Source organism: Mustelus asterias, chromosome 24 (genome assembly GCF_964213995.1).
Source record: "Mustelus asterias chromosome 24, sMusAst1.hap1.1, whole genome shotgun sequence".
NCBI lineage: Eukaryota > Metazoa > Chordata > Chondrichthyes > Carcharhiniformes > Triakidae > Mustelus > Mustelus asterias.
In genome coordinates, this window is record NC_135824.1 from 1,162,324 (window position 1) to 1,189,906 (window position 27,583).

Genomic DNA, 27,583 nt, shown 5'->3' on the forward strand with positions numbered 1-27,583 from the left:
ACATTGAGCTGGAATTGGCTCATGTGCATCATATTAATCTGGTTCCTTTCCTCTCGTGTGCCTACCTCTGCTTCCAATTGTTGTATGCGCATGGTAGCACTCATTAAGTGCTGCTTTAGTTGGGTTACCTGGGTCTCTCTGTCCCGTTTAACCCGGGTAATCTCCGCTTCTCTACCACGGAGCTGTTCTAGACAACTAGCAATCGCAATCGCCTTCCGAAGCTTGGGAGCCCTTTTACCCACTTCTTTATGGGCACGACCCCAACAATTCTCTCCCTCGGATCCCAGATCCGATTTCGGGGCGTCACCCCACTGCACCCATTTGAGCCACTTATGGTTCAAATATAAATGGAGGACTTCCTCCCATTCGGCATGACTGGCCATAATTATTTCCTTTTAGGGTTTGTCACGTGGGTATGGGTAAGGGATCAGGGTAGGGGTCCGGTTTTCACTAAATTCCCTCCCGTAGATTTTACCCAAATTCCCTGGACTGTCCTAGTTCTAACTACACAGTTTGTCCACCTCGTTACAGACACCGGATTTATAGCCCAATTTACTGGTCGAATCTGTATTAGTCCTTCACTCAAGACTGGCTGTCATGTGGGACAACCTGCTCTCTTAATTCAGGCTCAGATGGACTGTTGGAGAATATGGGGTTGGTGGGTTCGAATTCAAGCAACGGGGTTACTTCTTATTGAAGTAAGAAGTAAGTAAGGGTGCCGAATGTTGTACCTGTAAAACCTCAGATACTTTCGACCAGTTTACTTACACAAAAGTTTATCCCAGTGCAAGATGGACAAAGGACAAACATAAGTAAAGCTTCAATAAGTTTATTAATAATAACACTATTAATCCTTAAATTAAGCGCATAAAACAAGAGGATACCCCAGCTTCCGTGTACAACTCGCAAAGATGGTTTAGTTAAACTGCAGGCCCGATTCTCTCAGTCCTTCTGGTCCGTTGTCATGAAGATGAGTCTTGATGGCAGCTTCTTCCTCCCTTCCTTCTCTGGTCAGTCTTTTTTTTTTGTTATATCCATTCAAAGTCTCAACCAGTGAGACATTCCAGATCCAAGCTGACAAGACAGGCTGGCCGCTTCCTGTCTTGGGCTTATCTACTTGCTCCAAGCTGATTGGAGCAGGCATTGCATCTCCTCCAGTGCTTGATCTCATTTGCATCTTAGCCAAAAGGCCGAGATGCCATTTTAAAAAATTGCTTCAAATGAAGCCTCAGTGTAACATCATTGATTTCTATCAAGTGCAGGATAGCAAAACTACACTTGACCTTAGCCAAAAGGCCGAGGTGTCCATCTCCATGGTGCTGCTTACATGTAACCTGTTGCCATATAAAATAACTGCAGGAACTCCAGGTGACAGAAAGTCTGGCCCGATCTAACAATAGGCCGGTGCATTTCAATGGGGTGCAATGATCTCCTGCTGGGTCTCAGTGCAGTGCACATCTTTGATGGGTGATTGATGGGACAGGCCCAGACATGTTTCTGTATATTTGTCCTTAGTCAAGTCTGGCCTGCCCGAGGTTTGACTGTGTTTGATTTTAATATGATGTGGAGATGCCGGCGTTGGACTGGGGTAAACACAGTAAGAAGTTTAACACCAGGTTAAAGTCCAACAGGTTTATTTGGTAGCAAAAGCCACACAAGCTTTCGGAGCTCCAAGCCCCTTCTTCAGGTGAGTGGGAATTCTGTTCACAAACAGGGCATATAAAGACACAGACTCAATTTACATGAATAATGGTTGGAATGCGAATACTTACAGCTAATCAAGTCTTTAAGAAACAAACAACGTGAGTGGAGAGAGCATCAAGACAGGCTAAAAAGATGTGTATTGTCTCCAGACAAGACAGCCAGTGAAACTCTGCAGGTCCAGGCAAACTGTGGGGGTTCAGTGATCAGTGCTCAGCTCCAACAACTGCCGGTTTCCAGATGCAATTTTACATCTCGTCCGCTTCATCCTCGACCACAATATCTTCATCTTCAACAACCAGTTCTTCATCCAGACACACGGAACAGCCATGGGGACCAAATTCGCACCTCAATATGCCAATATCTTCATGCACAGGTTCAAACAAGACTTCTTCACCGCACGGGACCTTCAACCGATGCTATACACTAGATACATCGATGACATTTTCTTCCTTTGGACTCATGGTGAACAATCACTGAAACAACTATATGATGACATCAACAAGTTCCATCCCACCATCAGACTCACCATGGACTACTCTCCGGAATCGGTTGCATTCTTGGACACACGCATCTCCATTAAGGACGGTCACCTCAGCATCTCACTGTACCGCAAGCCCACGGATAACCTCACGATGCTCCACTTCTCCAGCTTCCACCCTAAACACGTTAAAGAAGCCATCCCCTACGGACAAGCCCTCCGTATACACAGGATCTGCTCGGATGAGGAGGATCGCAACAGACACCTCCAGACGCTGAAAGATGCCCTCATAAGAACAGGATATGGCGCTCGACTCATTGATCAACAGTTCCAACGCGCCACAGCGAAAAACCACACCGACCTCCTCAGAAGACAAACACGGGACACAGTGGACAGAGTACCCTTCGTCGTCCAGTACTTCCCCGGAGCGGAGAAGCTACGGCATCTCCTCCGGAGCCTTCAACATGTCATTGATGAAGACAAACATCTCGCCAAGGCCATCCCCACACCCCCACTTCTTGCCTTCAAACAACCACGCAACCTCAAACAGACCATTGTCCGCAGCAAACTACCCAGCCTTCAGGAGAACAGTGACCACGACACCACACAACCCTGCCACAGCAACCTCTGCAAGACGTGCCGGATCATCGACACAGATGCCATCATCTCACGTGAGAACACCATCCACCAGGTACACGGTACATACTCTCGCAACTCGGCCAACGTTGTCTACCTGATACGCTGCAGGAAAGGATGTCCCGAGGCATGGTACATTGGGGAAACTATGCAGGCGCTGCGACAACAGATGAATGAACACCGCTCGACAATCACCAGGCAAGACTGTTCTCTTCCTGTTGGGGAGCACTTCAGAGGTCACGGGCATTCGGCCTCTGATATTCGGGTAAGCGTTCTCCAAGGCGGCCTTCGCGACACACGATGGCGCAGAGTCGCTGAGCAGAAACTGATAGCCAAGTTCCGCACACACAAGGACGGCCTCAACCGGGATATTGGGTTCATGTCACATCATCTGTAACCCCCACAGTTGCCTGGACCTGCCGAGTTTCACTGGCTGTCTTGTCTGGAGACAATACACATCTTTTTAGCCTGTCTTGATGCTCTCTCCACTCACATTGTTTTGTTTCTTAAAGACTTGATTAGCTGTAAGTATTCGCATTCCAACCATTATTCATGTAAATTGAGTCTGTGTCTTTATATGCCCTGTTTGTGAACAGAATTCCCACTCACCTGAAGAAGGGGCTTGGAGCTCCGAAAGCTTGTGTGGCTTTTGCTACCAAATAAACCTGTTGGACTTTAACCTGGTGTTGTTAAACTTCTTACTGTGATTTTAATATGCCCAATTCTTTAATTTAGGATATTCAATTTAATCGGCCATTAAACTAGGCCCTGATAATATTACCACATTGCGAATAGCATTAAACAGGAAATTAGGGAAACATGCGATAATGGAACATCTGTAATTATAGGTGATTTTAATCTGCTTATAGATTGGACAAATCAATTTAGTCACAATACCAAAGAGGAGGAATATCTGGAGTGTGTATAGGATGATTTTCTGGACCAATACATTGAGGAACCAGCGAGAGAACAGGCCATTCTGGACTGAGTATTGTGTAATGAGAAAAGAATAATTGGAAATCTAGTTGGGGATGAGTGACGTTAACACGATAGAATTCTTCATCAAGACGGAGAGTGACGTAGTTGATTCTGAGACTCCGGTTCTGAATCTTAATGGAAATTACGATAGCATAAGTTGGTTATGATGGATTGGGAAACATTATTTAAAGGGATGATGGTGGATGACACAGGGAGGCGATGGCCTAGTGACATTATCACTGGACAATTAATCCAGAAACTGAGCTAATGTTCTGGGGACCCGAGTTCAAATCCCATTATGGCAGATGGTGGAATTTTAATTCAAAAATTGTCCTTGCTGTTCTTTAGTCCCATTCCGCGAACCTGGCAGATTATTTTTCTCAGTTGACTTATTCAATTCTATTTTGAAGGCCTCAATTGATTCTACACACAACATTCCAGATCCTAACCACTCGTGATGCATCCTCTGTGTGTCGCGTCTGCCACGCATCCTCGACGCATGTCTGCAGCTGGATGTGTTGTTGTACAGAATCTGTCTGGTGTTTGATTTCCTATTTGTAGCTGACCTTTTTTCCTGTGTTTTCTCCTCTCTGTCTCTTGGTGAACTGGTCTGTCTGTCTCCCCCAGGGAAGGAACTGGTGGATTATATTGCCAAGTACCTGACTACTCTGAGAGAACGTTGTGTTTACCCTGATGTGAAACCCGGATACATGAGGGACCTCCTCCCAGATAGTGCACCACAGAAGGGTGAAAGCTGGAGAAGCATCTTCGAGGACATTGAAAGGATCATCATGCCTGGGGTAGGTCCACCCGTTCCCTCCCATCCCCAGCCTGTGCTGTAAACTGATGAATGTGAGCCACGGTTCACCATTGGTCCATACGATTGTCAGGAGCAAATGATTTGCTGATAGTTGTTCATCTCTCTAGTGTTTCTGTTTTTCTCGTTAAGAGTTTTGTTTCTTATCCTCAACGCCAGAAATACTGGGGATCTTGTCTTCAGACAATCGAGTTAAACAGGCTGCACAAAAAATGTTTTGGATTGTGGGAGAACGGATTTTAGTACATTAAGATCTGGCCAAGGTAGACTGGGAACAGCTACTAATGGGAAAATCTACAGAAGAGCAGTGGGGGGCATTCAAAAAGGAAATGCCAGAAAAGGTGCCAGCCCAGCATGTTCCCTCGAGGGTGATAGGAGTAACAAGCTCAGAGAATCATGGATGACCAGAGATATTCAGGATTCAATGAGAAGCAAAAGAAAGGCTTTTAAAAAGTACAAGGGGAGCCAATCAGCCGAGGCATTAGTGAGGTATAGAAAGTGCAGGGTGGAGCTTAAGAAAGCAATTAGGAAAGCAAAGAGGGGATAGGAGAAAGCTCTGGCTGGTAGAAGTAGGGAAAATGCTAAGATATTCTATAAGAACATCAATGGAACAAGGATAACCAGGGAAAGAGTAGGGACCAAAGGGGGCAATCTGTGGGTGGAGCCTGGGGACACTGGTAGAGTGTTGAATGAATACTTCACATCCGTCTTCACCCAAGAGAATGAGGACGATGGAATTCAGGGAGAGAAACTGTGAGGTTCTTGAGGAAATTAACATAGGGAAGGACAAGGTATTGGAGGTGTTGGCAGCCTTAAAAGTGGGAAAATCTCCAGGTCCGGATGAATTGTGTCCCAGGCTGCTGTGGGAAACAAAGGAGGAGATTGCAGGGACTCTGACCCAAATTTTCAATTCCTCTCTGGCCACAGGAGATGTGCCAGATGACTGGAGAACAGCTAATGTGGTTCCACTATTTAAGAAGGGTTGTAGAGATAAACCAGGGAACTACAGACCAGTAAGTCTCAAGTCAGTGATAGAGAAACTATTGGAGAAACCTTTGAAGGAGAGAATCTGTCTGCATTTGGAGAGACAAAGCTTGATAAAGAACAAAGAACAAAGAACAGTACAGCACAGGAAACAGGCCCTTCGGCCCTCCAAGCCTGTGCCGCTCCTTGGTCCAACTAGACCAATCGTTTGTACCCCTCCATTCCCAGGCTGCTCATGTGACTATCCAGGTAAGTCTTAAACGATGTCAGCGTGTCTGCCTCCACCACCCTACTTGGCAGCGCATTCCAGGCCCCCACCACCCTCTGTAAAAAACATCCCTCTGATGTCTGAGTTATACTTCGCCCCTCTCAGCTTGAGCCCGTGACCCCTCGTGATCGTCACCTCCGACCTGGGAAAAAGCTTCCCACTGTTCACTCTATCTATACCCTTCATAATCTTGTATACCTCTATTAGATCTCCCCTCATTCTCCGTCTTTCCAAGGAGAACAACCCCAGTCTACCCAATCTCTCCTCATAGCTAAGACCCTCCATACCAGCATAGCTAAGACCCTCCATATCAGGGATAGTCAGCATGGCTTCGTCAGCGGGAGGTCATGCCTAACAAATTTGATTGAATTTTTTGAGGAGGTGACCAGGTGTGTAGATGAGGGTAGTGCAGTCGATGTAGTTTATGTGGATTTCAGCAAAGCCTTTGACAAGGTCCCACATGGGAGACTTATAAAGAAGGTAAATTCACATGGGATACAGGGTAATTTGATAAAGTGGATTCAAAATTGGCTCAGTTGTAGGAGACAGAGGGTGATGACAGAAGGCTGCTTTAGTGACTGGAAGCCAGTGTCCAGTGGCGTACCACAGGGATTTGTATTGGGCCCTTTATCATTTATATAAATGACATTGATGACTATGTGGGGGGTAGGATTAATAAGTTTGTGGATGACACAAAGATTGACCGGATGGTTAACAGTGAGGTGGATGTGAGGAAAAGCTTTTTTACCCAGAGGTTGGTGAGGGTCTGGAATGCGCTGCCTGGGAGGCTGGTGGAAGTGGGTTGGCTCGCATCCTTTAAAAAGTATCTGGATGAACACTTGGCGCATCATAACATTCAGGGCTATGGGCCAAGTGCTGGCAGATGGGATTAGGTGGGAGTTCAGATGTTTCTAGTGTGTCGATGGGCTGAAGGGCCTCTTCTGCGCTGTATGTTTCTGAGTTACAGAAATCTGGAATAAGATTGCAGGCTGTAATCAGCTCCAGGAACCCGCTTCAGTGTCAAGTGGTCTCTCTCTGATCTGTTCAGTCTGCATTGTGGACAGTTCTAGTTTACAATAATCTCACCGTTGTTCTAGCTCAATAGCAAAGCTCGTTAGCTTGACTGGTTTAATTGTGTCAAACACTAATTACTCCCCATTTCAGTAAATCCTCCTTTCAAAGAAGGTTGAACTTAACGAGGGCACTTGTAATCAGAATCGATACAAACAGACATTAACAAAGCTGATATTTCAATGGTACACATTTATTCATGACATTAAGACAAAATTTCAGAGCGATCATTAACTCTTTGGACCGGACTATTTCTTGCGATTCTGACAATTACACACCTTCATTCAAAACATCTACTGAACCACCCGGTGGGAAGAAGTATCGAGTGTAGACGATAAACGTATGTGGCAGCCTCATTCTTTTCAGTTTGTTTCTGCAGTTTAAACTTGTCTGTGTGAATCAGAAATAGATTCATTGATTTATTATTGTCACATGTATTAGTATACAGTGAAAAGTATTTGTTTTTTGCGCGCTATACAGACAAAGCATACCATTCATAGAGAAGGAAATGAGAGGGTGCAGAATGTAGTGTTACAGTCATAACTAGGGTGCAGAGAAAGATCAACTTAATGCGAGCTAAGTCCATTCAAAATTTCAATGGCAGCAGGGAAGAAGCTGTTCTTGAGTCGGTTGGTACGTGACCTCAGACTTTTGTATCTTTTTCCCGACGGAAGAAGGTGGAAGAGAGAATGTCCGGGGTGCGTGGGGTCCTTAATTTTGCTGGCTGTTTTGCCGAGGCAGTGGGAAATGTAGACAGAGTCAATGGATGGGAGGCTGGTTTGCGTGATGGATTGGGCTACATTTGCAACGTTTTGTAGTTTCTTGCGGTCTTGGGCAGAGCAGGAGCCCATACCAAGCTGTGATACAACCAGAAAGAATGCTTTCTATGGTGCACCTGTAAAAGTTGGTGAGAGTCGTAGCAGTGAGAAAGTCTCCTGAGAAAGTAGAGGTGTTGGTGGGCTTTCTTAACTACAGCGTCGGTGTGGAGGGACCAGGACAGGTTGTTGGTGATCTGGACACCTAGAAACTTGAAGGTCTCGACCATTTCCACTTCATCCCCATTGATGTAGATGGGCATGCCCTCCACTACACTTCCTGAAGTCGATGACTACACAAATCAAATAAATAATGTTTTGGTGATTGTTAAGGATGAGGGAGATCCAGTCGCTCCTGGAAGAGTTGTGAATGAATAACATTTGCTTAAAGTGCCCCAACATTAAAATGAAACTCTATTTTCAAATCCTTTCCCTGAGAAAATGGATCTTTTCTTTTTAAGGTATGTTTTTGTCTGTCTCACTAAATACCGAGTAGACAGAAACAAACTGAGCTTCAGCTTTTGTTGTGTCTTTGTTGCTGACCCCCTGACCCAGATCGTTGTCCATTAACTGTGTGAATTGCAGAATGACACTTGCCTTTCCGTGTGGGAGCTCCGAGTCTGGGCAGATTTACATGTTTGAGGTGTGATTTTCTGTGTTCCTACAGGTTGTTCACTGGCAAAGTCCTCACATGCACGCCTACTATCCTGCTCTCACTTCCTGGCCATCTCTCCTTGGGGACATGTTAGCAGACGCTATTAACTGTTTGGGATTCACTTGGGTAAGAAATGTGCGATAGACCTTTCAATAATAGTGAAACTGGGAGAATGACATTGAGAATCTGTAAATGATCGATGAGTTTTGACTCTCGCCCTCAATCAGTGGTTTAGTCTTGTTACTGAAAGGTTGATAGTTGGTTGATAATTTTCCTGAAAAATTCTGTTCTCACAGATTCGTTCTTCTTTTTGTTCTCTGAAATCAGAGCTCCTCTCTTGATTCTCTCGATGCCAAAGCTAAGGGATATTGTTAACAGGATCTTTGAAAATCCTGAACTCTGGGATCATGGAATCATGCACACAAATGGGGCCATATGACCCATCCTCCTGTACTGCCCCTTTGAAGGAGTTGTCCAATTTATTCCCAGCAAGTTAGATTCTGCACTCCATACCAACCCTGGATGGAATACTCTCCACTTGCCTGGCTGAATACAATTCCAGCAACACTCCAAAAGCTCGACACAATCCAGGACAAAGCGGCTCCACTTGATGGGCATCCCATCCACAAACATTCACTCCCTCCATCACCCACGCACAGTAACAGCCATGAGTACCGTCCACAAGATACACTGCAGCAACTCAACAAGGTTCCTTAGGCAGCACCTTCCAAATCAGTGACCACTCTGAAGAGCAGTACCAGAAACACTGCCACCTGTAAGTCCCTCTCCAAACTGCTCACCATTCTGATCTGGAAAGATATCGGCCATTCCTTCACCGTCGCTGGATTAAAAACCCAAAACCCCCTCCATAACAGCACTCTGGGTGTACCTACACCACAGGGACTGCAGCGGGTTCAAGAAGGCAACTCACCACCACCTTTTCAAGGGCTATTAGGGATGGGTAATAAATGCTGGTCTAACCAGCAACACCCACATCCCGTGAAAGAATCAAAATCACTCATTGTGAAAAATTCTCCCCATTTTCCTTGCGTTATGTTGACCGGTATTTTAAATCTCAGCCCAAGCTATTGAATCATCTTCCAAAAGAAATAGTTTCTCCTTATTGGCTCCATCCAAAGCCCGCATGATTTTGAACACCTCCATTAAATCTCCCTTTAACCTGCTCCAAGGAGAACAATCCTCACTTCTGCGATCTCTCCATATAACTGAAGCTCCTCATTGCTGGCGTTCCCCTGTTAAAGCCCCTCTGCATCCTCACCAAAACCTAAACATCTTTTGTAAAGTGTGTGACATGTGAATACCCGATGGTTGTTGGTTTTGGAATGAGTAGCAAACTCGACTTGTATCTGCATGTTTTCAATTCCAGGCTTCAAGCCCAGCCTGTACTGAGTTAGAGATGAACGTGATGGATTGGTTAGCGGCAATGCTGGATCTTCCTGAATTCTATTTACACAAACACCCCGCTGGCCGTGGTGGTGGCGTTCTGCAGGTAGACGTCCACCTCCTGCTCAGACACTCGCACGCTTAGACACGTTTCACTTAATGTTTCAGCTGCTCTGTCAAAATATATTCCTTTGATTTTAATAAATCTTTTGCAACATTTGCCCCCTAACACCTGCTGCTCTTGTGCTAGATATCAATCCATAGACAGTACAGCGTTAGGATCATTCAGATTGGGATGAGGATTGGGATGAGGATTAGGGTCATTGACAGTAAGGGTTGGGTTATTGGGGTTAGGGTCATTTTTTTATTTGATTTGATTTATTATTGTCACATGTATTAACATACAGTAAAAAGTATTGTTTCTTGCGCGCTATACAGACAAAGCATACCGTTCATGGAGAAGGAAATGAGAAAGTGCAGAATGTAGTGTTACAGTCATAGCTAGGGTGTAGAGAAAGATCAACTTAATGCAAGGTAGGTCCATTCAAAAGTCTGACAGCAGCAGGGAAGAAGCTGTTCTTGAGTCGGTTGGTACGTGACCTCAGACTTTTGTATCTTTTTCCCGATGGAAGAAGGTGGAAGAGAGAATGTCCGGGGTGCGTGGGGTCCTTAATTATTCTGGCTGCTTTTCCGAGGCAGCGGGAAGTGTAGACAGAGACAATGGGTGGGAGGCTGGTTTGCGTGATGGATTGGGCTACATTCACCACCTTTTGTAGTTCCTTGCGGTCTTGGGCAGAGCAGGAGCCCAGACCAAGCTGTGATACAACCAGAAAGAATGCTTTCTATGGTTCATCTGTAAATGTTGGTGAGAGTCGTAGCTGACATGCCAAATTTCCTTGGTCTTTTGAGAAAGTAGAGGTGTTGGTGGTGAGGCTTTCTTAACTATATTAGGGTTAGGATTGGGATGGGTCGTTGACGGTATAGCGTTGGGTTATTCGGGTCAGGGTTACAAAGGTTAGAATCATTAGGTTTAGGATCATTTGGGTCCATTTTAAGAATGATCCCAGATTGGTTCTGATTGGATGAATGATAATTTTGATTTGCTACAAGAAATGCAACATATGAAACATTGGCGAAAGTGCATCAGTTTCCTGAATATCTGAAACCTAATTATTGGAATCCAGTTTGAAATAGAAATTGAGAGAGAATATTTTTGTGATGTTGCAGAGCACAGTCAGTGAATCCACGTTAATTGCCCTATTGGCTGCAAGAAAGGCCAAGATCTTGGAGATGAAATCGACTGATTGCAACCAGGATGATTCTGTCCTCAATTCCCGGCTTGTTGCTTATGCTTCTGACCAGGTAAGGGAGTGGGGGTGGTGGGGACCCTGCCCGGGTGGGCAGATTGGGGACCCATTCCAGTGAGGGGGGGGGGGGGGGGGGGGGTGGAGTAGGCACTTTGTCCAGGTGAGGTTGCCTCGTTGCTGCAATAATGTCCTCCAGTAGGTGAAGCCATTGCTCCATCAATTCCTGTGGCGGCCACAGCATTTCCAGTTTAAATCCAGTCGGAAACTGGCAGGGGGGCTGGGCTGGGCAGGGGGGCTGGCAGGCTGGGCAGGGGGGCTGTGCAGTGGGAAAGGCAGGGGGGCTGTGCAGTGGGAAAGGCAGGGGGCTGGCAGGGAGGCTGGGCAGGGGGCTGACAGGCTGGGCAGGGGGCTGGCAGGCTGAGTAGTGCTTGTTTCACCCCTGCTCCCCATCAGCCAGTGTGAAGCCAGAGTGGTCAGTGTAATTCAACTCAGTTCTGTAGCATTCTGTCACTTTGTTCAAAGCTCCTCAGTTGGGGAGTTACTGGATACTCCATGCCCCATCGCCCCCCCCCCCCCCCCCATCCCCGGGTTGATGCAGGAAGGATGTTTCCCTTGGAAGGGGAGTCTAGAACCAGTGGACACAGTCTCCAAATGAGAGGCCATTTGGGACTGAGATGAGGAGGAATTTCTTCACTCAGAGGATGGTGAATCTTTAGAATTCTGTATCCTGGAGGTTCAGTTATCCAGTGTGTTCGACTCTGCGATATTAGATTTCTGCATATGAAAAACATCTGGGGTTAGGGGATAGTGTAGAAGGAGCAGGTCAGGAATAGGCTCGAAGGGCTGAATGGCCTCCTCTTTCTTTCTTATGTTCTTCCGAATTTTTTTTAGGCTCATTCTTCCGTAGAGAAAGGCGGCCTCATCACTTTAGTGAGAATTCGGTTCCTCGAGACAGATGAGGATTTCTCACTCCGAGGGAAGACTCTGCGCCGTGCTTTGGAGGAAGATCGAAGCCTGGGATTCGTTCCGTTCTTTGTGAGTCTGACATTGGAGATAGATTTTCCACCTGTGTCTCATCAGAAAGGGAGGATATTGATTCTCTACAATTCCTCTCGAACCTGGAATCAAACTCTGATCCAATCAGCTCCTGGCCAGTCTGTCAGTGAAACGAATAAATCTGTGTCCGGTCTGGATTCCAATAATTAGAGCGATCTCTGCTCCGGTTTAGACTGAGACAATTTGAGTTTATGGCTGGGATTCTCCCAAAAAATTCAAGTGTCGAATTTGTGTAAGAACTGGAGTAAATCATGCTGTTTTTTTAGCGGGATTTTCAAAGTGAATCTCCCACACTCTGAGCTTCACAGAGAGCCTCAGCATGGATCACACTGAAAATCCAGGGATGGGGCCTATTCCCGCTGGAGCGGCCGGCAGCACAGTGCTGAGCGGGTCACTGCGCATGCACTGACGTCAGTGCCGAGATCAGCGCATGCGCAGTAGCCGGCCTCCTGATCGCTGGCCAGCCCCACGACCCCCACCCTTCCCGGCCCCCACCCCTCCCGGCCCCCACCCCTCCCGGCCCCCACCCCTCCCGGCCCCCACCCCTCCCGGCCCCCACCCCTCCCGGCCAGCCCTGATCTCTGTCCACCCTCTGCCACCAATCCCAAATGCAGAGTGGCAGCGGGACCCCACCCCATCCCACTGATCTCCCCCTGCCCCCTTGCCCCTGCCCCGTGTTGGTACAGGCGCTGTGAGTCAGCAGTGCGTGCCACCGTGTCACCCGAAACGTTGAAATATGTTTAATGATGAAAGGTCACAGACCTGAAATGTTAATCCTGTTTTTCTCTCCTCAATGGCTACTGACCTGTCGAATATTTCCGGCATTTTCTGTTTTTTGCAGTATTTTTAATTGTCATAAATGTACTTATTACTGAATAAAAGTGGAAGGGTATCAGATACTATCACTTGCACCTCTGCTATGTCCTGGCAACACTAACAAACACATCCTTATTCATCTCTACACATCTGACTGTGTATTTAATAAATGCCCCGGCATTGTCTTTCTTTGAACTTTAGAGTTTTTCTTGCCTGATGACATCCTTCCCTTCCTTCCAGCTGTGCGCCACGCTTGGTACCACTGCCGTCTGTGCCTTTGATTGTCTGAGCGAGCTCGGGCCTATATGTAAGTTGTTGTTGGTTATTCCCATTGAAACGCTGCCAGCGTCCTGGGCCTGGAGTTTGAGCTTCCCATTTCTCTGCTTCCGCCATTCGAAGGGTCAGTGGGAAACACATTCCCACCAGATCCAGGTCTCCCGTGGCCATTTCACACTCAAGTCAGATTAAGCTGCAGCTGGCGAGACCCCCGCCCCTCACTCAGGAGGACGTTCCGCCTGGGAGAGTACCGGCCAATCTGATTGGTCAGCAGCTCTCCAGTCCCTGCAGCAACAGGAGAGGATGGTCATCAACGCACCTGAGCCACGCCCAGGTTCAGAGGGCGCGGGAGGGTTAACGGGTTCAGAGGGCGCGGGAGGGTTAACGGGTCCAGAGGGCACAGGAGGGTTAACGGGTCCAGAAGGCGCGGGAGGGTTAACGGGTCCAGAGGGCGCGGGAGGGTTAATGGGTCCCACACGGGTCCAGAGGGCGCGGCAGGGTTAACGGGGCCCGGGTCCAGAGGGCCGGGAGGGTTAACGGGTCCCACACGGGTGAAGGGGTGACCTAATTGAGGCACAAGATTCTGGGAGCCCAGGGGGTAGAAGCAGGAAAGGCCTGTTCCCCTTGTGAGGGATCAATTACCAGGGGCCAGTGGATGAAGGGGATTGGTCGAAGGATTAGAGGGGACATGAGGAAAATCTTTTTCACCCAGAGGGTGGAGGGGGGGGGTGTCTGGAATTCACTGCCTGCGCTGGTGGGTGAGGCTGGAACACTCAACTCATTGAAAAGGACCTGGGTCTGAATCTGAGGAGCCGGGACCTGCAGGGCTATGGATGGTGCGCTGGAGAATGGGATTGAAATGGACGGCTAGTTTCTTTTTTCTCTATTTTTTGCCTAGCACAGCCACAATGGGCTGAATGGCCTCTCTCTGCATCGTAACCTTTCTATGGTAGGGAAGGCTGGGTGTGTTTTGGGGGGAGGGGGGTGGGGAGCAAAGGGGGAGCTCGGGGTATCGGGGAGAGAGCAAGGGGCAGAGACACTTCCAGCAACCACTGGACCTTCATGGCGGGGTTGGGCACTTGCGGTCAGAAGGAGACTTGCGGTCTGATGGAGGCAATTCCGCCCCCCCCCCCCCCCCCCCCCCCCGAGGCTGGGCAGCAGGTGGCCCTTAAGTGACCAATAATGTCCTTTAGGGAAGGGAATCTGCCGCCCAGACTTTAATATTCACACCGACATCAGTCACCGTTAATAACTAACGGAGCAAACAGAGTGTGAGCAGCAGACAGTTTCTGGGTTTAACCGTTAGCCCAAAGTCTTCCTGAACCAGAAAGAGTTCAATAAATATTTTGCAGAGAGTAAATATTCTAAAAAGTGCTTTTTAAAATCCCATTTTTTTCAGAGTTAGAAACGGGAGTAAATTTGAACAGAGAAATTCTCTGAAGGCTGAGTTCATCACCATGGAGTAGATGGTGATGTAAGCGTGAGAGACTGGAGTGATATTGGAAAGGGTCAGGGGAAACGCATTCCCTGCCAGACCCCAGTGTCCTGTGGATATCTCACACTCGAGTCAGCATTAAGGAGTGAATTCTAACCCAAGTTCCTGCTCCGTATGTTTGCTGTCCTGAGCATTTGGGTTTTTAGGATTTGAAACATCTGATACAAAGACCTCGCGCTGATTTCACAAGTTGACTGCCCAGAATCCTCAGCAATTCAATGAATTGGGTTTGTTGGCTGGTTTCTGAATGGGCCGTTCTAAATGATTTGATTCTGTGGATTTAACCATCTAGGTGCCAGTGAGGGGCTATGGCTTCACATCGACGCCGCTTATGCAGGGACTGCTTTCTTGTGTCCAGAATTCCGAAACTTCCTACAGGGGGTTGAACATTCCGATTCCTTTGCCTTTAACCCCTCCAAGTGGATGATGATTCACTTTGATTGTACAGCATTCTGGTGAGTGTGACTGATGCCATTGAACCAATCGCACTGTTCGGAACCAGGAGAAGGCTGGCCCTGATGTGTAATATAATCATAACTGATCTTCTATCTGAGACCAGCAATATTTCTTCTTCAAATCTGCATTAGAGAGATTTTTGATTGACAATTCCAATCACCTGGGAAAGGACACTGAGAACATTATTAGAACTAAAAGCTGACAAGTCCCCAGGTCACAATGCATTTCACCCTAGGGATTTAAAGGAAGTGGCTGGGGAGATAATAGATACATTGGTTTTGGTTTTCCAAAATTCCTGAGATTCGGGAAAGATCCCACCAGAGTGGACAATAGTGAATGTGATTCCTCCATTCAAGAAAGGAGGGAGACAGGAAGCAGGAAATTACAGACCAGTTAGCTAAACATCTGCCATCGGGAAATTGCTGGAATCTATTATTAAGGAGGTTGTGATGGTTACTTAGAAAATCTCAATGCAATCAGACAGAGTCAACATGGTTTTGTGAAAGGAAAATCATATTTGATTAATTTGTTGGAGTTCTTTGAGGAAGTAACAAGCGAGGTGTATAAAGGGGAACCTGTGGATGTGCTTTACTTGGATTTCCAGAAGGTATTGACAAGGTCCCACTTGAAGATTACTATGCAAAATAAGAGCTCATGGTATAGGGGGGAACATATTAGCGAGGATAGAGGATCAGTTCACTAACAGGAAACAGAGTAGGCATAAATTGTCGCAATTGTACAGGGTGTTGGTGAGACCACATCTGGAGTATTGTGTCCAGTTTTGGTCTCCTTATTTGAGGAAGGATGTGGGGTGCAGAGGAGGTTTACCAGGATGTTGCCTGGTATGGAGGGGAGATCCTATGAGGAGAGGCTGAGGGATTTGGGATTGTTTTCGCTGGAAAGGCGGCGGCTAAGAGGGGATCTTATTGAAACATATAAGATGATTAGAGGTTTAGATAGGGTGGATAGTGATAGCCTTTTTCCTCTGATGGAGAAATCCAGCACGAGGGGGCATGGCTTTAAATTGAGGGGGGGTAGTTATAGAACCGATGTCAGGGGTAGGTTCTTTACCCAGAGGGTGGTGAGGGATTGGAATGCCCTGCCAGCATCAGTAGTAAATGCGCCTAGTTTGGGGGCGTTTAAGAGATCCGTAGATAGGTTCATGGACGAAAAGAAATTGGTTTAGGTTGGAGGGTCACAGTTTTTTTTTTTTTAACTGGTCGGTGCAACATCGTGGGCCGAAGGGCCTGTTCTGCGCTGTAATGTTCTATGTTCTATGTTCTATGTTACGGCATTGAGACAGTTCAGAGGAGGTTCACCAGATTGATTCCGGGAATGAAAGGGTTGACGTATGAGGAGAGATTAAACAGTTTGAGTTTACACTCGCTGGAGTTTAGAAGGATGAGAGGGGATCTGATTGAGGGATATAAAATGCTATAAGGGATTGATAAAGTAAATGTCGACCAAATGTTTCCCCTTATGGGGCAGTCTGGAACAAGAGGTCACAGGTATAGGTTGCGAGGCAGTAGATTTAAAACTGAGATGAGGAGGAACTACTTCTCGCAGAGGGTGGTGAATTTGTGGAACTCGCTGCCCCATAGCGCGGTGGAGTCTGAATCATTGAATGGTTTCAAGAGGGAGATGGATATATTCCTAATAAAAAAAGGGATAAGGGGATATGGGGAACAGGTGGGGAGGTGGATTTAAGACCAGGGAGAGATCAGCCATGATCTGATTGAATGGCGGAGCAGGCGCGAAGGGCTGAACTTGTTGACTCCTGATCCTAATTCCTGTGTTCCTATAAATAGGTCATTTTTAGGTTGGCAAGATGTGACAAGTGAAGTGCCACAGGGATCAGTGCTGGGACCTCAACTATTTATATAAATGACTTGGGTGGCAAGACCACAAAAATGGTAGCTAAATTTGCTGATGACACAGATATGTAGGAATGTAGTTGAGAAGAGGACATGAGAAGTTTGCAGAGGGACATGGAGAGGTGGAGTGAGTGAGTAAACATTTGGAGATGGAGTGGAATGTGGGAAAATATGAACTTGTTCACTTTGGCAAGAAGAATAAAAAAGCAAAGTATGATTTAAATGGAGAGAGATTGAAGAACTCTGAGGTACAGAGGGATCTGGGCATCCTGGAAATCAATCAAGAAAGGTTAGTGTGCAGGTACAGCAAGTGATTAGGAAGACGAATGAAATGTTTGTGTTTATTGCAAGGGGAATGGAAATAAAAGCTGGGGTATCTTGCTAACGTTGTACAGGGTGTTGGTGAGACCACATCTGGAATACTGTGCAGTTTTGGAAGCAGTTCAGAGAAAGTTCACTCGACTGATTCCTGGGATGAGGTGGTTATCCAATGAGGAAAGGTTGGACAGGCCGGGACTGTATCCATTGGAGTTTAGAAGAATGAGAGATGATCTTATGTAAACACAAGATTCTATGGGGACTTGACAGGGTGGATGCTGAGTATGTTTCCCCTCGTGGAAGAGACTGGAATGAGGGGACACGGTATAAAAATAAGGGGGGGGGGGGGTCTCCCATTAAGATGGAGATGAGAAGAAATGTTCTCTGAGGGTCGTGAATCTTTGGAACTCTCTGCCTCAGGGAGCCAGGGAGGTTGGGTCAGTGAATATTTTTAAGGCAGAGGTAGATAGATTCTTGACCAACAAGAGAGTCAAAGGTCATCAGGGGTGGAATGTGGAGTTGAGGCCATGATTTTATTGAATGATCGAGCTGGCTAGAGGGGCTGAATGGCTTCCTTCTGTTCCTATCCCCTTCCCACAGAATCCTCATGTCCTTTAATTCTTATAGTGCCCCAAATCTATCAGTTTCTTTCTTGAATATACTGATTGGGTATTAATTTCATTGAACTACAGTAAAGGGCGGAGTTCCTCTGTCCTGCCTGTGGTGGGTTTGTGTTGGGCGGACGTGGAGAATCTGCCAGGAACCAAAGCTCCGAAACCTGCTGGTGTAAAATTACATTGCAATTCTCCCAGTGGCGGGGATGCAAATTTCATTTGCATCTCATGAATGTGGATTAGGACAGACGCCCACTGGCATCCCTGATATGGAGATGCCGGCGTTGGACTGGGGTAAACACAGTAAGAGTTTTAACAACACCAGGTTAAAGTCCAACAGGTTTATTTGGTAGCAAATGCCATTAGCTTTCGGAGCGCTGCTCCTTCATCAGATGGAGTGGATATCTGCTCTCAAACAGGGCACAGAGACACAAAATCAAGTTACCGAATACTGATTAGAATGCGAATCTCTACAGCCAACCAGGTCTTAAAGATACAGACAATGTGAGTGGAGGGAGCATTAAGCACAGGTTAAAGAGATGTGTATTGTCTCCAGACAGGACAGCCAGTGAGATTCTGCAAGTCCAGGAGGCAAGCTATCAGTGGGGGTTACTGATAGTGTGACATAAATCCAAGATCCCGGTTTAGGCTGTCCTCATGTGTGCGGAACTTGGCTATGAGTTTCTGCTCAGTGACTCTGTGCTGTCGTGTGTCGTGAAGGCCGCCTTGGAGAACGCTTACCCGAAGATCAGAGGCTGAATGCCCGTGACCGCTCAAGTGCTCCCCCACAGGAAGAGAACAGTCTTGCCTGGTGATTGTCGAGCGGTGTTCATTCATCCGTTGTTGTAACGTCTGCATGGTTTCCCCAATGTACCATGCTTTGGGACATCCTTTCTTGCAGCGTATCAGGTAGACAACATTGGCCGAGTTGCAAGAGTATGTACCGTGTACCTGGTGGATGGTGTTCTCTCGTGAGATGATGGCATCTGTGTCGATGATCCGGCACGTCTTGCAGAGGTTGCTGTGGCAGAGTTGTGTGGTGTCGTGGTCACTGTTCTCCTGAAGGCTGGGTAGTTTGCTGCGGACAATGGTCTGTTTGAGGTTGTGTGGTTGGGTGTCCGCAGCAAACTACCCAGCCTTCAGGACAACAGTGACCATGACACACAACCCTGCCACAGCAACCTCTGCAAGACGTGCCGGATCATCGACACGGATGCCATCATCTCATGTGAGAACACCATCTATCAGGTACACGGTACCTACTCTTGCAACTCGGCCAACGTTGTCTACCTGATACGCTGCACGAAAGGATGTCCCGAGGCATGGTACATTGGGGAAACCATGCAGACGTTACGACAACGGATGAATGAACACCGCTCGACAATCACCAGGCAAGACTGTTCTCTTCCTGTGGGAGAGCACTTGAGTGGCCACGGGCATTCAGCCTCTGATCTGCGGGTAAGCGTTCTCCAAGGCGGCCTTCACGACACACGACAGCGCAGAGTCACTGAGCAGAAACTGATAGCCAAGTTCCGCACACATGAGGACGGCCTAAACCGGGATGTTGGGTTTATGTCACATTATCAGTAACCCCCACAGCTTGCCTCCTGGACTTGCAGAATCTCACTGGCTGTCCTGTCTGGAGACAATACACATCTCTTTAACCCATGCTTAATGCTCCCTCCACTCACATTGTCAGTATCTTTAAGATCTGGTTGGTTGTAGAGATTCGCATTTTCTGTAACTTGATTTTGTGCTCTGTTTGAGAGCAGATATCCACTCCACCTGACGAAGGAGCAGCGCTCCGAAAGCTAATGGTATTTGCTACCAAATAAACCTGTTGGACTTTAACCTGGTGTTGTTAAAACTCTTACTGGCAACCCGCCAGGACTGCCAATCTTGTGTCGCCCAAGTGTGAAATTACCTTGGTCTCAATCCCGATTGTTAAAGAGCGCGGTGCCCAAGGCAGCCCTCAGTTCCCCAGAGACTTTGAGGTGAGTGTAACAAAGCCTTTCTCCCATCGCGCTGCGCTGCTCACTCTGCCGGGACAGACCGCTTCCTGCCTCCATCTCCGTGTCGAACTGGTCTTCATGGACAGCACCGCGCTGCTGCACCCTCCTGTGTCACCGTCTCCGTTCAGTTCTGTGTCTGGGGTTGGGGAGTCCAGGCCTCTCCTTTCCCCCCAGGTGCCGCACACCGGTGACTATCTGGACAGCATCGCACTGCTGCACTCATTCAGCCACCACAACAGAGCTCTGAAGTTTGAGTGTGGGGGTGTGTCTGTGTGTGAGCATGTGTAAAACTACTAGCAGGATTTGCCACTATGTTCTCTCGTGAGATGATGGCATCTGTGTCGATGATCCGGCACGTCTTGCAGAGGTTGCTGTGGCAGAGTTGTGTGGTGTCGTGGTCACTGTTCTCCTGAAGGCTGGGTAGTTTGCTGCGGACAATACTAGAATACTAGAATATACTAGAACATTACAGCGCAGAACAGGCCCTTCGGCCCACGATGTTGCACCGACCAGTTAAAAAAAAAACTGTGACCCTCCAACCTAAACCAATTTCTTTTCGTCCATGAACCTATCTACGGATCTCTTAAACGCCCCCAAACTAGGCGCATTTACTACTGATGCTGGCAGGGCATTCCAATCCCTCACCACCCTCTGGGTAAAGAACCTACCCCTGACATCGGTTCTATAACTACCCCCCCTCAATTTAAAGCCATGCCCCCTCATGCTGGATTTCTCCATCAGAGGAAAAAGGCTATCACTATCCACCCTATCTAAACCTCTAATCATCTTATATGTTTCAATAAGATCCCCTCTTAGCCGCCGCCTTTCCAGCGAAAACAATCCCAAATCCCTCAGCCTCTCCTCATAGGATCTCCCCTCCATACCAGGCAACATCCTGGTAAACCTCCTCTGCACCCTCTCCAAAGCCTCCACATCCTTCCTGTAATGTGGGGACCAGAACTGCACACAGTACTCCAAGTGCGGCCGCACCAGAGTTGTGTACAGTTGCAACATAACGCTACGACTCCTAAATTCAATCCCCCTACCAATAAACGCCAAGACACCATATGCCTTCTTAACAACCTTATCTACTTGATTCCCAACTTTCAGGGATCTATGCACACATACACCTAGATCCCTCTGCTCCTCCACACTATTCAAAGTCCTCCCGTTAGCCCTATACTCAACACATCTGTTATTCCTACCAAAGTGAATTACCTCACACTTCTCCGCATTAAACTCCATCCGCCACCTCTCGGCCCAACTTTGCAACCTGTCTAAGTCTTCCTGCAAACTACGACACCCTTCCTCACTGTCTACCACACCACCGACTTTGGTGTCATCAGCAAATTTGCTAATCCACCCAACTATACCCTCATCCAGATCATTAATAAATATTACAAACAGCAGTGGCCCCAAAACAGATCCCTGAGGTACACCACTTGTAACCGCACTCCATGATGAATATTTACTATCAACCACCACCCTCTGTTTCCTATCCGCTAGCCAATTCCTGATCCAATTTCCTAGATCACCCCCAATCCCATACATCTGCATTTTCTGCAGAAGCCTACCATGGTGAACCTTATCAAACGCCTTACTAAAATCCATATATACCACGTCCACTGCCTTGCCCCCATCCACCTCCTTGGTCACTTTCTCAAAAAACTCAATAAGGTTAGTAAGGCACGACCTACCTGCCACAAAACCATGCTGACTATCACCTATCAATTCATTACTCTCCAAATAACTATAAATCCTATCCCTTATAATTTTTTCCAACATCTTGCCGACAACAGAAGTGAGACTCACCGGTCTATAATTCCCGGGGAAGTCTCTGTTCCCCTTCTTAAACAATGGGACAACATTCGCTAACCTCCAATCTTCTGGTACTATACCAGAGGCCAACGACGACCTGAAGATCAGAGCCAGAGGCTCTGCAATCACTTCTCTTGCCTCCCAGAGAATCCTTGGATAAATCCCATCCGGACCAGGGGATTTATCTATTTTCAGACCCTCCAGAATATCCTGCACATCCTCCTTATCAACTGTAATACTGTCTATTCTACTCCCCTGCAACCCAGTGTCCTCCTCAGCTATATTCATGTCCCCTTGCGTGAACACCGAAGAGAAATATTGGTTCAATGCTTCACCAATCTCCTCCGGTTCCACACATAACTTCCCTCTGCCATCTATAACTGGCCCTAAACTTGCCCTAACCAACCTTCTGTTCTTGACATACCTATAGAACGCCTTAGGATTCTCTTTAACCCTATCCGCCAAAGTCTTCTCATGTCCCCTTTTAGCCCTTCTAAGCTCGCTCTTCAACTCCCTCTTAGCCAATCTAAAGCTTTCTAGTGCACTACCCGAGTGCTCACGTCTCATCCGAACATAAGCCTCCTTTTTCTTTTTAACCAACAAAGAAACTTTTTTGGTGCACCACGGTTCCCTAGCCCTACCAATTCCTCCTTGCCTGACAGGGACATACCTATCACAGACTCGCAGTAGCTGCTCCTTGAAAAAACTCCACATGTCGGACGTTCCCAGTCCCTGTAATCTCCTAGTCCAACCTATGTTTCCTAATTCTCTCCTAATAGCCTCATAATTACCCTTCCCCCAGCTAAAACCACTGGCCCGAGGTTCATGCCTGTTTGAGGTTGTGTCGAGTCGCGTAATGATTTAAAGCCAGTTAATCTATAGCTGTCACCTGCCTTCCTTACTGGTGAAATAGTCTCTGAAAACGTTTTAGTCACTTGCTGTTTCTCCAAGTCTGCACCAATGTTTTTAACTGCCTCCATTGCTTCCAGGCTGGGGCTGGGGCGGGGGGTATTGCTTATCTGGGGGTTGGATGTCTCCGGCATTGTTATTGGAGGGACATCAGCACACCCACAATCTGGTTTGTGTTCAGTCCAAACCTGAGGTTATTGTGCTGCCAAATTTCCCCACATTGTTCCACTTTCCCAATTTTGTCTGAGTGTTGCTATTCTAGAAATTTTGCAACCTTTCATCTGTCCCCACCGATTTTGTTTCTGCGAGCTACACCACCTAATGTTACCTGCTTTGGTGTCGATTAAAGCTCCCAATTGTTCTAAAAAAGTCTATGACGAAAATGCCCCTTTCCTCTATAGGACATATCCAAATTTGGGCTTGTTCCTCGTTACCCTCAATTTCTAGTCTAATGGGTTCACTTAACGCAGTCTTAATCCCTCCAGTTATTCCTCGCGATTGTATAATCCGGTCAGTTGTCGGTAAATTTCAATCTGTGTTAGATATAGAAGTTACCCTTCTTTGAGCATACTCAGAAACATATCTTCATCCCTCGTGGGATCTTCGATTGTCTACATAAGCCCTGAACTTCTTACTGTGTTTACCCCAGTCCAACGCCGGCACCTCCACATCATGATTAGATATAGAAGCCCCAGTGTCTATCGGCATGATGCAATCTTGTCCTCCTAACACTGCTTCTACATCCATACGGGAATCTTTACCTTTAGTCCCAAAAGCTGCTAATTGTCATTTCTGACCCAACCGCCTCTGCAATCCCTCTGCTGTTATCTGAATTACTGTCTGTGGTGATTGCTCTGATCCTGTGGGAGTTTGGGTTTGAACTTTGGGATTTGCCCTGCTGGGACCCTGTCCTCCTCTACCTCCCCCCTTTTGCCCAACAGTGTTTTATATCAGGACCCATTTTACCACAGTTGCTGCAATGTCTTTTAAAATTTTGATTGTTTTCTGAGGATCTGTTTCTGCAATCTTAGAACGTGCTTCGCGCCTGGATATGTTGCTAAGAGTTTTGGGTGATGACTGATCAACTTGTACGGGAGTCATTTTGGAATTTTCCTGCTGATTAGATTTGGTTTTAATAGCTCAATTCACAACGTCTCAAATTATTTCCTTTTGGGATGCCCATGTCTATAATTTGAGTCAAAGTTGGACTAAACCCTTCTTTGAGCATACCCAGAAACATATCTTCATCCCTCGTGGGATCTTCGATTGTCTACATAAGCCCTGAATTTCCTTTCTGTATACTTGTCCACAGTTTCGTCAGCATTTTGCGTTACTAAAGTTACCGTAGCCCAATTAATGCGTCCTCTACCTCTGGCTCGCCCTATCGCCCATTTAAATTGATCATATTTCCCCTCCTCAGTTTCTTCTACCTGCTAATAGCCGATCTCTCCTTTTTAAAGCCTTGGGTAACATTTGCCATCCTGGCCCAGCCAATTTTCTCTTTACCAAAATTCTTATATTGCCCACAGTCAGATGGTGGATCACTCTTAACTCAGCCATACGTTCCCAAAATGCCGAATTTTGGTGATTCCATCTTAAAGGGCCCAATGTGTCTATCAACATTTATTTCTCAATTGCCGTTAACGGCACTTCTTCGGTTGATACAGAAGTTGGTCCTCCCCTTTTACCAGCTGGAATTATTTTAGTACAGAGTGGTGCTACCGGAACTGTGATGTGGAGATGCCGGCCTTGGACTGGGGTAAACACAGTAAGAAGTCTCACAACACCAGGTTAAAGTCCAACAGGTTTATTTGGTAGGCTTTGCTACCAAATAAACTTGTTGGACCCTGGTGTTGTGAGACTTCCTACCGGAACTAACTGTTTTCACCTTACTGCCGCTCGGGGAACTTTTATCCTCCGGATTTGTCCTTCTTAATAGATCTTCCAAATCATCTTCCTCCTCACTTGGCCCCTCCGGGATTGCAGGCTCATTTTTAGAATCCTCTTGAGCAAGTTTTACGGGGACTGACTAAGTTAGCTGCCTCTTTCTGAAGGCGATTTCTCATCCTGGTTGTGAGAATGACTGCCGCCATTTCTGCTTTATTTTTGGTCTAATTTTTCCACCAAGACTTGTTCAGATTCAGAAGAATCTGGATCATATCCCTTCTCAATCATTTTTCTAATTAATTTGCCGTTTTCTGTTACAATGGCTTGAATTAAAGAATAATCCTCTCCCCAAGTAAGGTCTGAACTCGCTGTCATTTTAAAAGTCCACACGAGGGCGCTCTAGTCTTGCACTATCTCTGTCTCTGGACAAACTTTTGAGTCGCGGCTGTCAATTTTCTTTGTCTCCCACTTTTCTCAATTCCACGAATTTGATTGAGTTTTTTTGAAGAGGTAACCAAGAAGGTAGATGAGGGCAGTGCAGTTGATGTTGTCTACATGGACTTTAGCAAGGCCTTTGACAAGGTACCGCATGGTACATTGTTGCATAAAGTTAAATCTCACAGGGTCCAGGGTGAGGTAGCTAAATGGATACAAAATTGGCTTGATGAAAGAAGGCAGAGGGTGGTTGTAGAGGGTTGTTTTTCAAACTGGAGGCCTGTGACCAGCGGTGTGCCTCAGGAATCAGTGCTGGGTCCACTGTTATTTGTCATTTATATTAATGATTTGGATGAGAATTTAGGAAGCATGGTTAGTAAGTTTGCAGATGACACCAAGATTGGTGGCATAGTGGACAGTGAAGAAGGTTATCTAGGATTGCAATGGGATCTTGATCAATTGGGCCAGTGGGCTGACGAATGGAATTTAATTTAGATAAATGCGAGGTGATGCATTTTGGTAGATTGAACCAGGGCAGGATTTACTCAGTTAATGGTAGGGCATTGGGGAGAGTTACAGAACAAAGAGATCTAGGGGTACATGTTCATAGCTCCTTGAAAGTGGAGTCACAGGTGGACAGGGGGGTGAAGAAGGCATTTGGCATTCTTGGTTTCATCGGTCAGAACATTGAATACAGGAGTTGGGACGACTTGTTGAAGTTGTACAAGACATTGAGAAGGCCACACTTGGTCACCCTATTATAGAAAGGATATTATTAAACTAGAAAGAGTGTAGAAAAGATTTACTAGGATGCTACCAGGACTTGATGGTTTGAGTTATAAGGAGAGGCTGGATAGACTGGGACTGTTTTCTCTGGAGCATTAGAGGCTTAGGGGTCATCTTATAGAGGTCTATAAAATAATGAGGGCATAGATCAGCTAGATAGTCGACATCTTTTCCCAAAGGTATGGGAGTCTAAAACCAGAGGGCATAGGTTTAAGGTGAGAAGGGAGAGATACAAAAGGGTCCAGAGGGGCAATTTTTTCACAGAGGGTGGTGAGTGTCTGGAACGAGCTGCCAGAGGTAGTAGTAGAGGCGGGTACAATTTTGTCTTTTAAAAAGTATTTAGACAGTTACATGGGTAAGATGGGTATAGAGGGATATGGGCCAAACGTGGGCAATTGGGACTAGCTTAGTGGTTAAAAACTGGACGGCATGGACAAGTTGGGTGGAAGGGCCTGTTTCCATGCTGTAAACCTCTGACTCTGACACAGACCCCCCCCCCCCCCCCCCCAAATAATGTTCTTGGGTCTAAGCCCACGGCTTTTATCTGAAAACACAACTCTTACTTCCTAACTCACACTGAGCATTTCTACCAAGTTTTCCTCCCAATAATTTCACTACTTCACTCTCCCAACTCTATAGGACTGTCTGAACGTCTCGGTTGACCGTTGCCCACTCCTCCAGGTGGTCTTAAATTTACGCTGTTGAATGCTCTGCTGTCATACGGTATAAGAATTCCTTCCCTGATCTTGGGTTTTGCGCATCCCACTAATTTACATCTTCCTCCTTACCGCGCGGCTTCACAATCACTCCACTAATGGGCCGGCATCAAAGTTCTGTTATCGTGCCCCCACATTAAGCATGGTTTCTTTAACCAGCGATACTGCCTTCGTGACCCCAAATGTTCAGAAAGGTCAACTCACGGATCCGACAACTGGATGCGTTTCTCCTCCTAGCTAACCCGGGTGCTAATGTAAAAAATACTCACCCTCAAGAGGTACATCTCGTCAACCGAGTTCGATAACTCTATCCCATCACTCGTCACCAACAAAGACTGTTGTGGGGTGAATTGAGATGGCCGGTACTGTCTTTAACTGCAGACAGTACACAACTGAGTAGGCAGATATCTCTGTAAAACGACGCAACATTAATTTAAAACAAAAACACAACCAGCAGCTGCTTGGAGATCACCAAAAGGGTGAAGTGGCTCTGAGCTGGAGCGGCAGAACCTCTCCGATGAATCTAATGTGTACAATCAAAAACCAATCAATTTTAGAATATTTTATCGACCCTTCCCGTCTAATATTAGTTTAAAATCAATTACATTTAATAAACATACATCAATAATAATTCCTGACAAGTAACTCAGCCAATCGCATTTCACCATCCAGCATAATGAAACCTCGTTTGTCCATTTAATCCAGACGCTGACTCCCATTTTGGCTGAACTCGCTTCCCTGTTGCTATGCAACTATGGACGCTCATCATAGAGGTCAAAGTGAACATTCCCACCAGCATGTTGCCAAAACTGGATAGCCATGGCATCTTGCGTCCAGGGACGTATCTATTCTATGTCTGGGCAATGAATGTCCCTATTCATAAAAATGTGCTACTTTTGGCTGAAATGAACAAAGATTCATTCAATATTTAAAATATCAGCAAATATGTCACAAAATCATGATTACTTATTTAACTCCCTTACTACATCCCCATTCCA

The 27,583-nt window shown here is 46.5% G+C and overlaps 1 protein-coding gene across 1 annotated transcript in view; it reads left to right on the plus strand.

Annotated features, from left to right (window-relative positions):
- The first annotated feature begins 415 nt into the window (after positions 1–415).
- hdc (histidine decarboxylase) overlaps positions 416–27,583 on the plus strand; it is a 40,859-nt gene continuing 13,691 nt past the window's right edge. The window contains exons 1-9 of the mRNA XM_078241890.1: positions 416–432; positions 627–682; positions 4,424–4,596; positions 8,419–8,532; positions 9,794–9,916; positions 11,038–11,172; positions 12,009–12,152; positions 13,230–13,296; positions 15,053–15,215. Coding sequence (XP_078098016.1) covers positions 416–432; positions 627–682; positions 4,424–4,596; positions 8,419–8,532; positions 9,794–9,916; positions 11,038–11,172; positions 12,009–12,152; positions 13,230–13,296; positions 15,053–15,215 — 992 coding nt within the window. The remainder of the gene's footprint in view (positions 433–626; positions 683–4,423; positions 4,597–8,418; positions 8,533–9,793; positions 9,917–11,037; positions 11,173–12,008; positions 12,153–13,229; positions 13,297–15,052; positions 15,216–27,583) is intronic.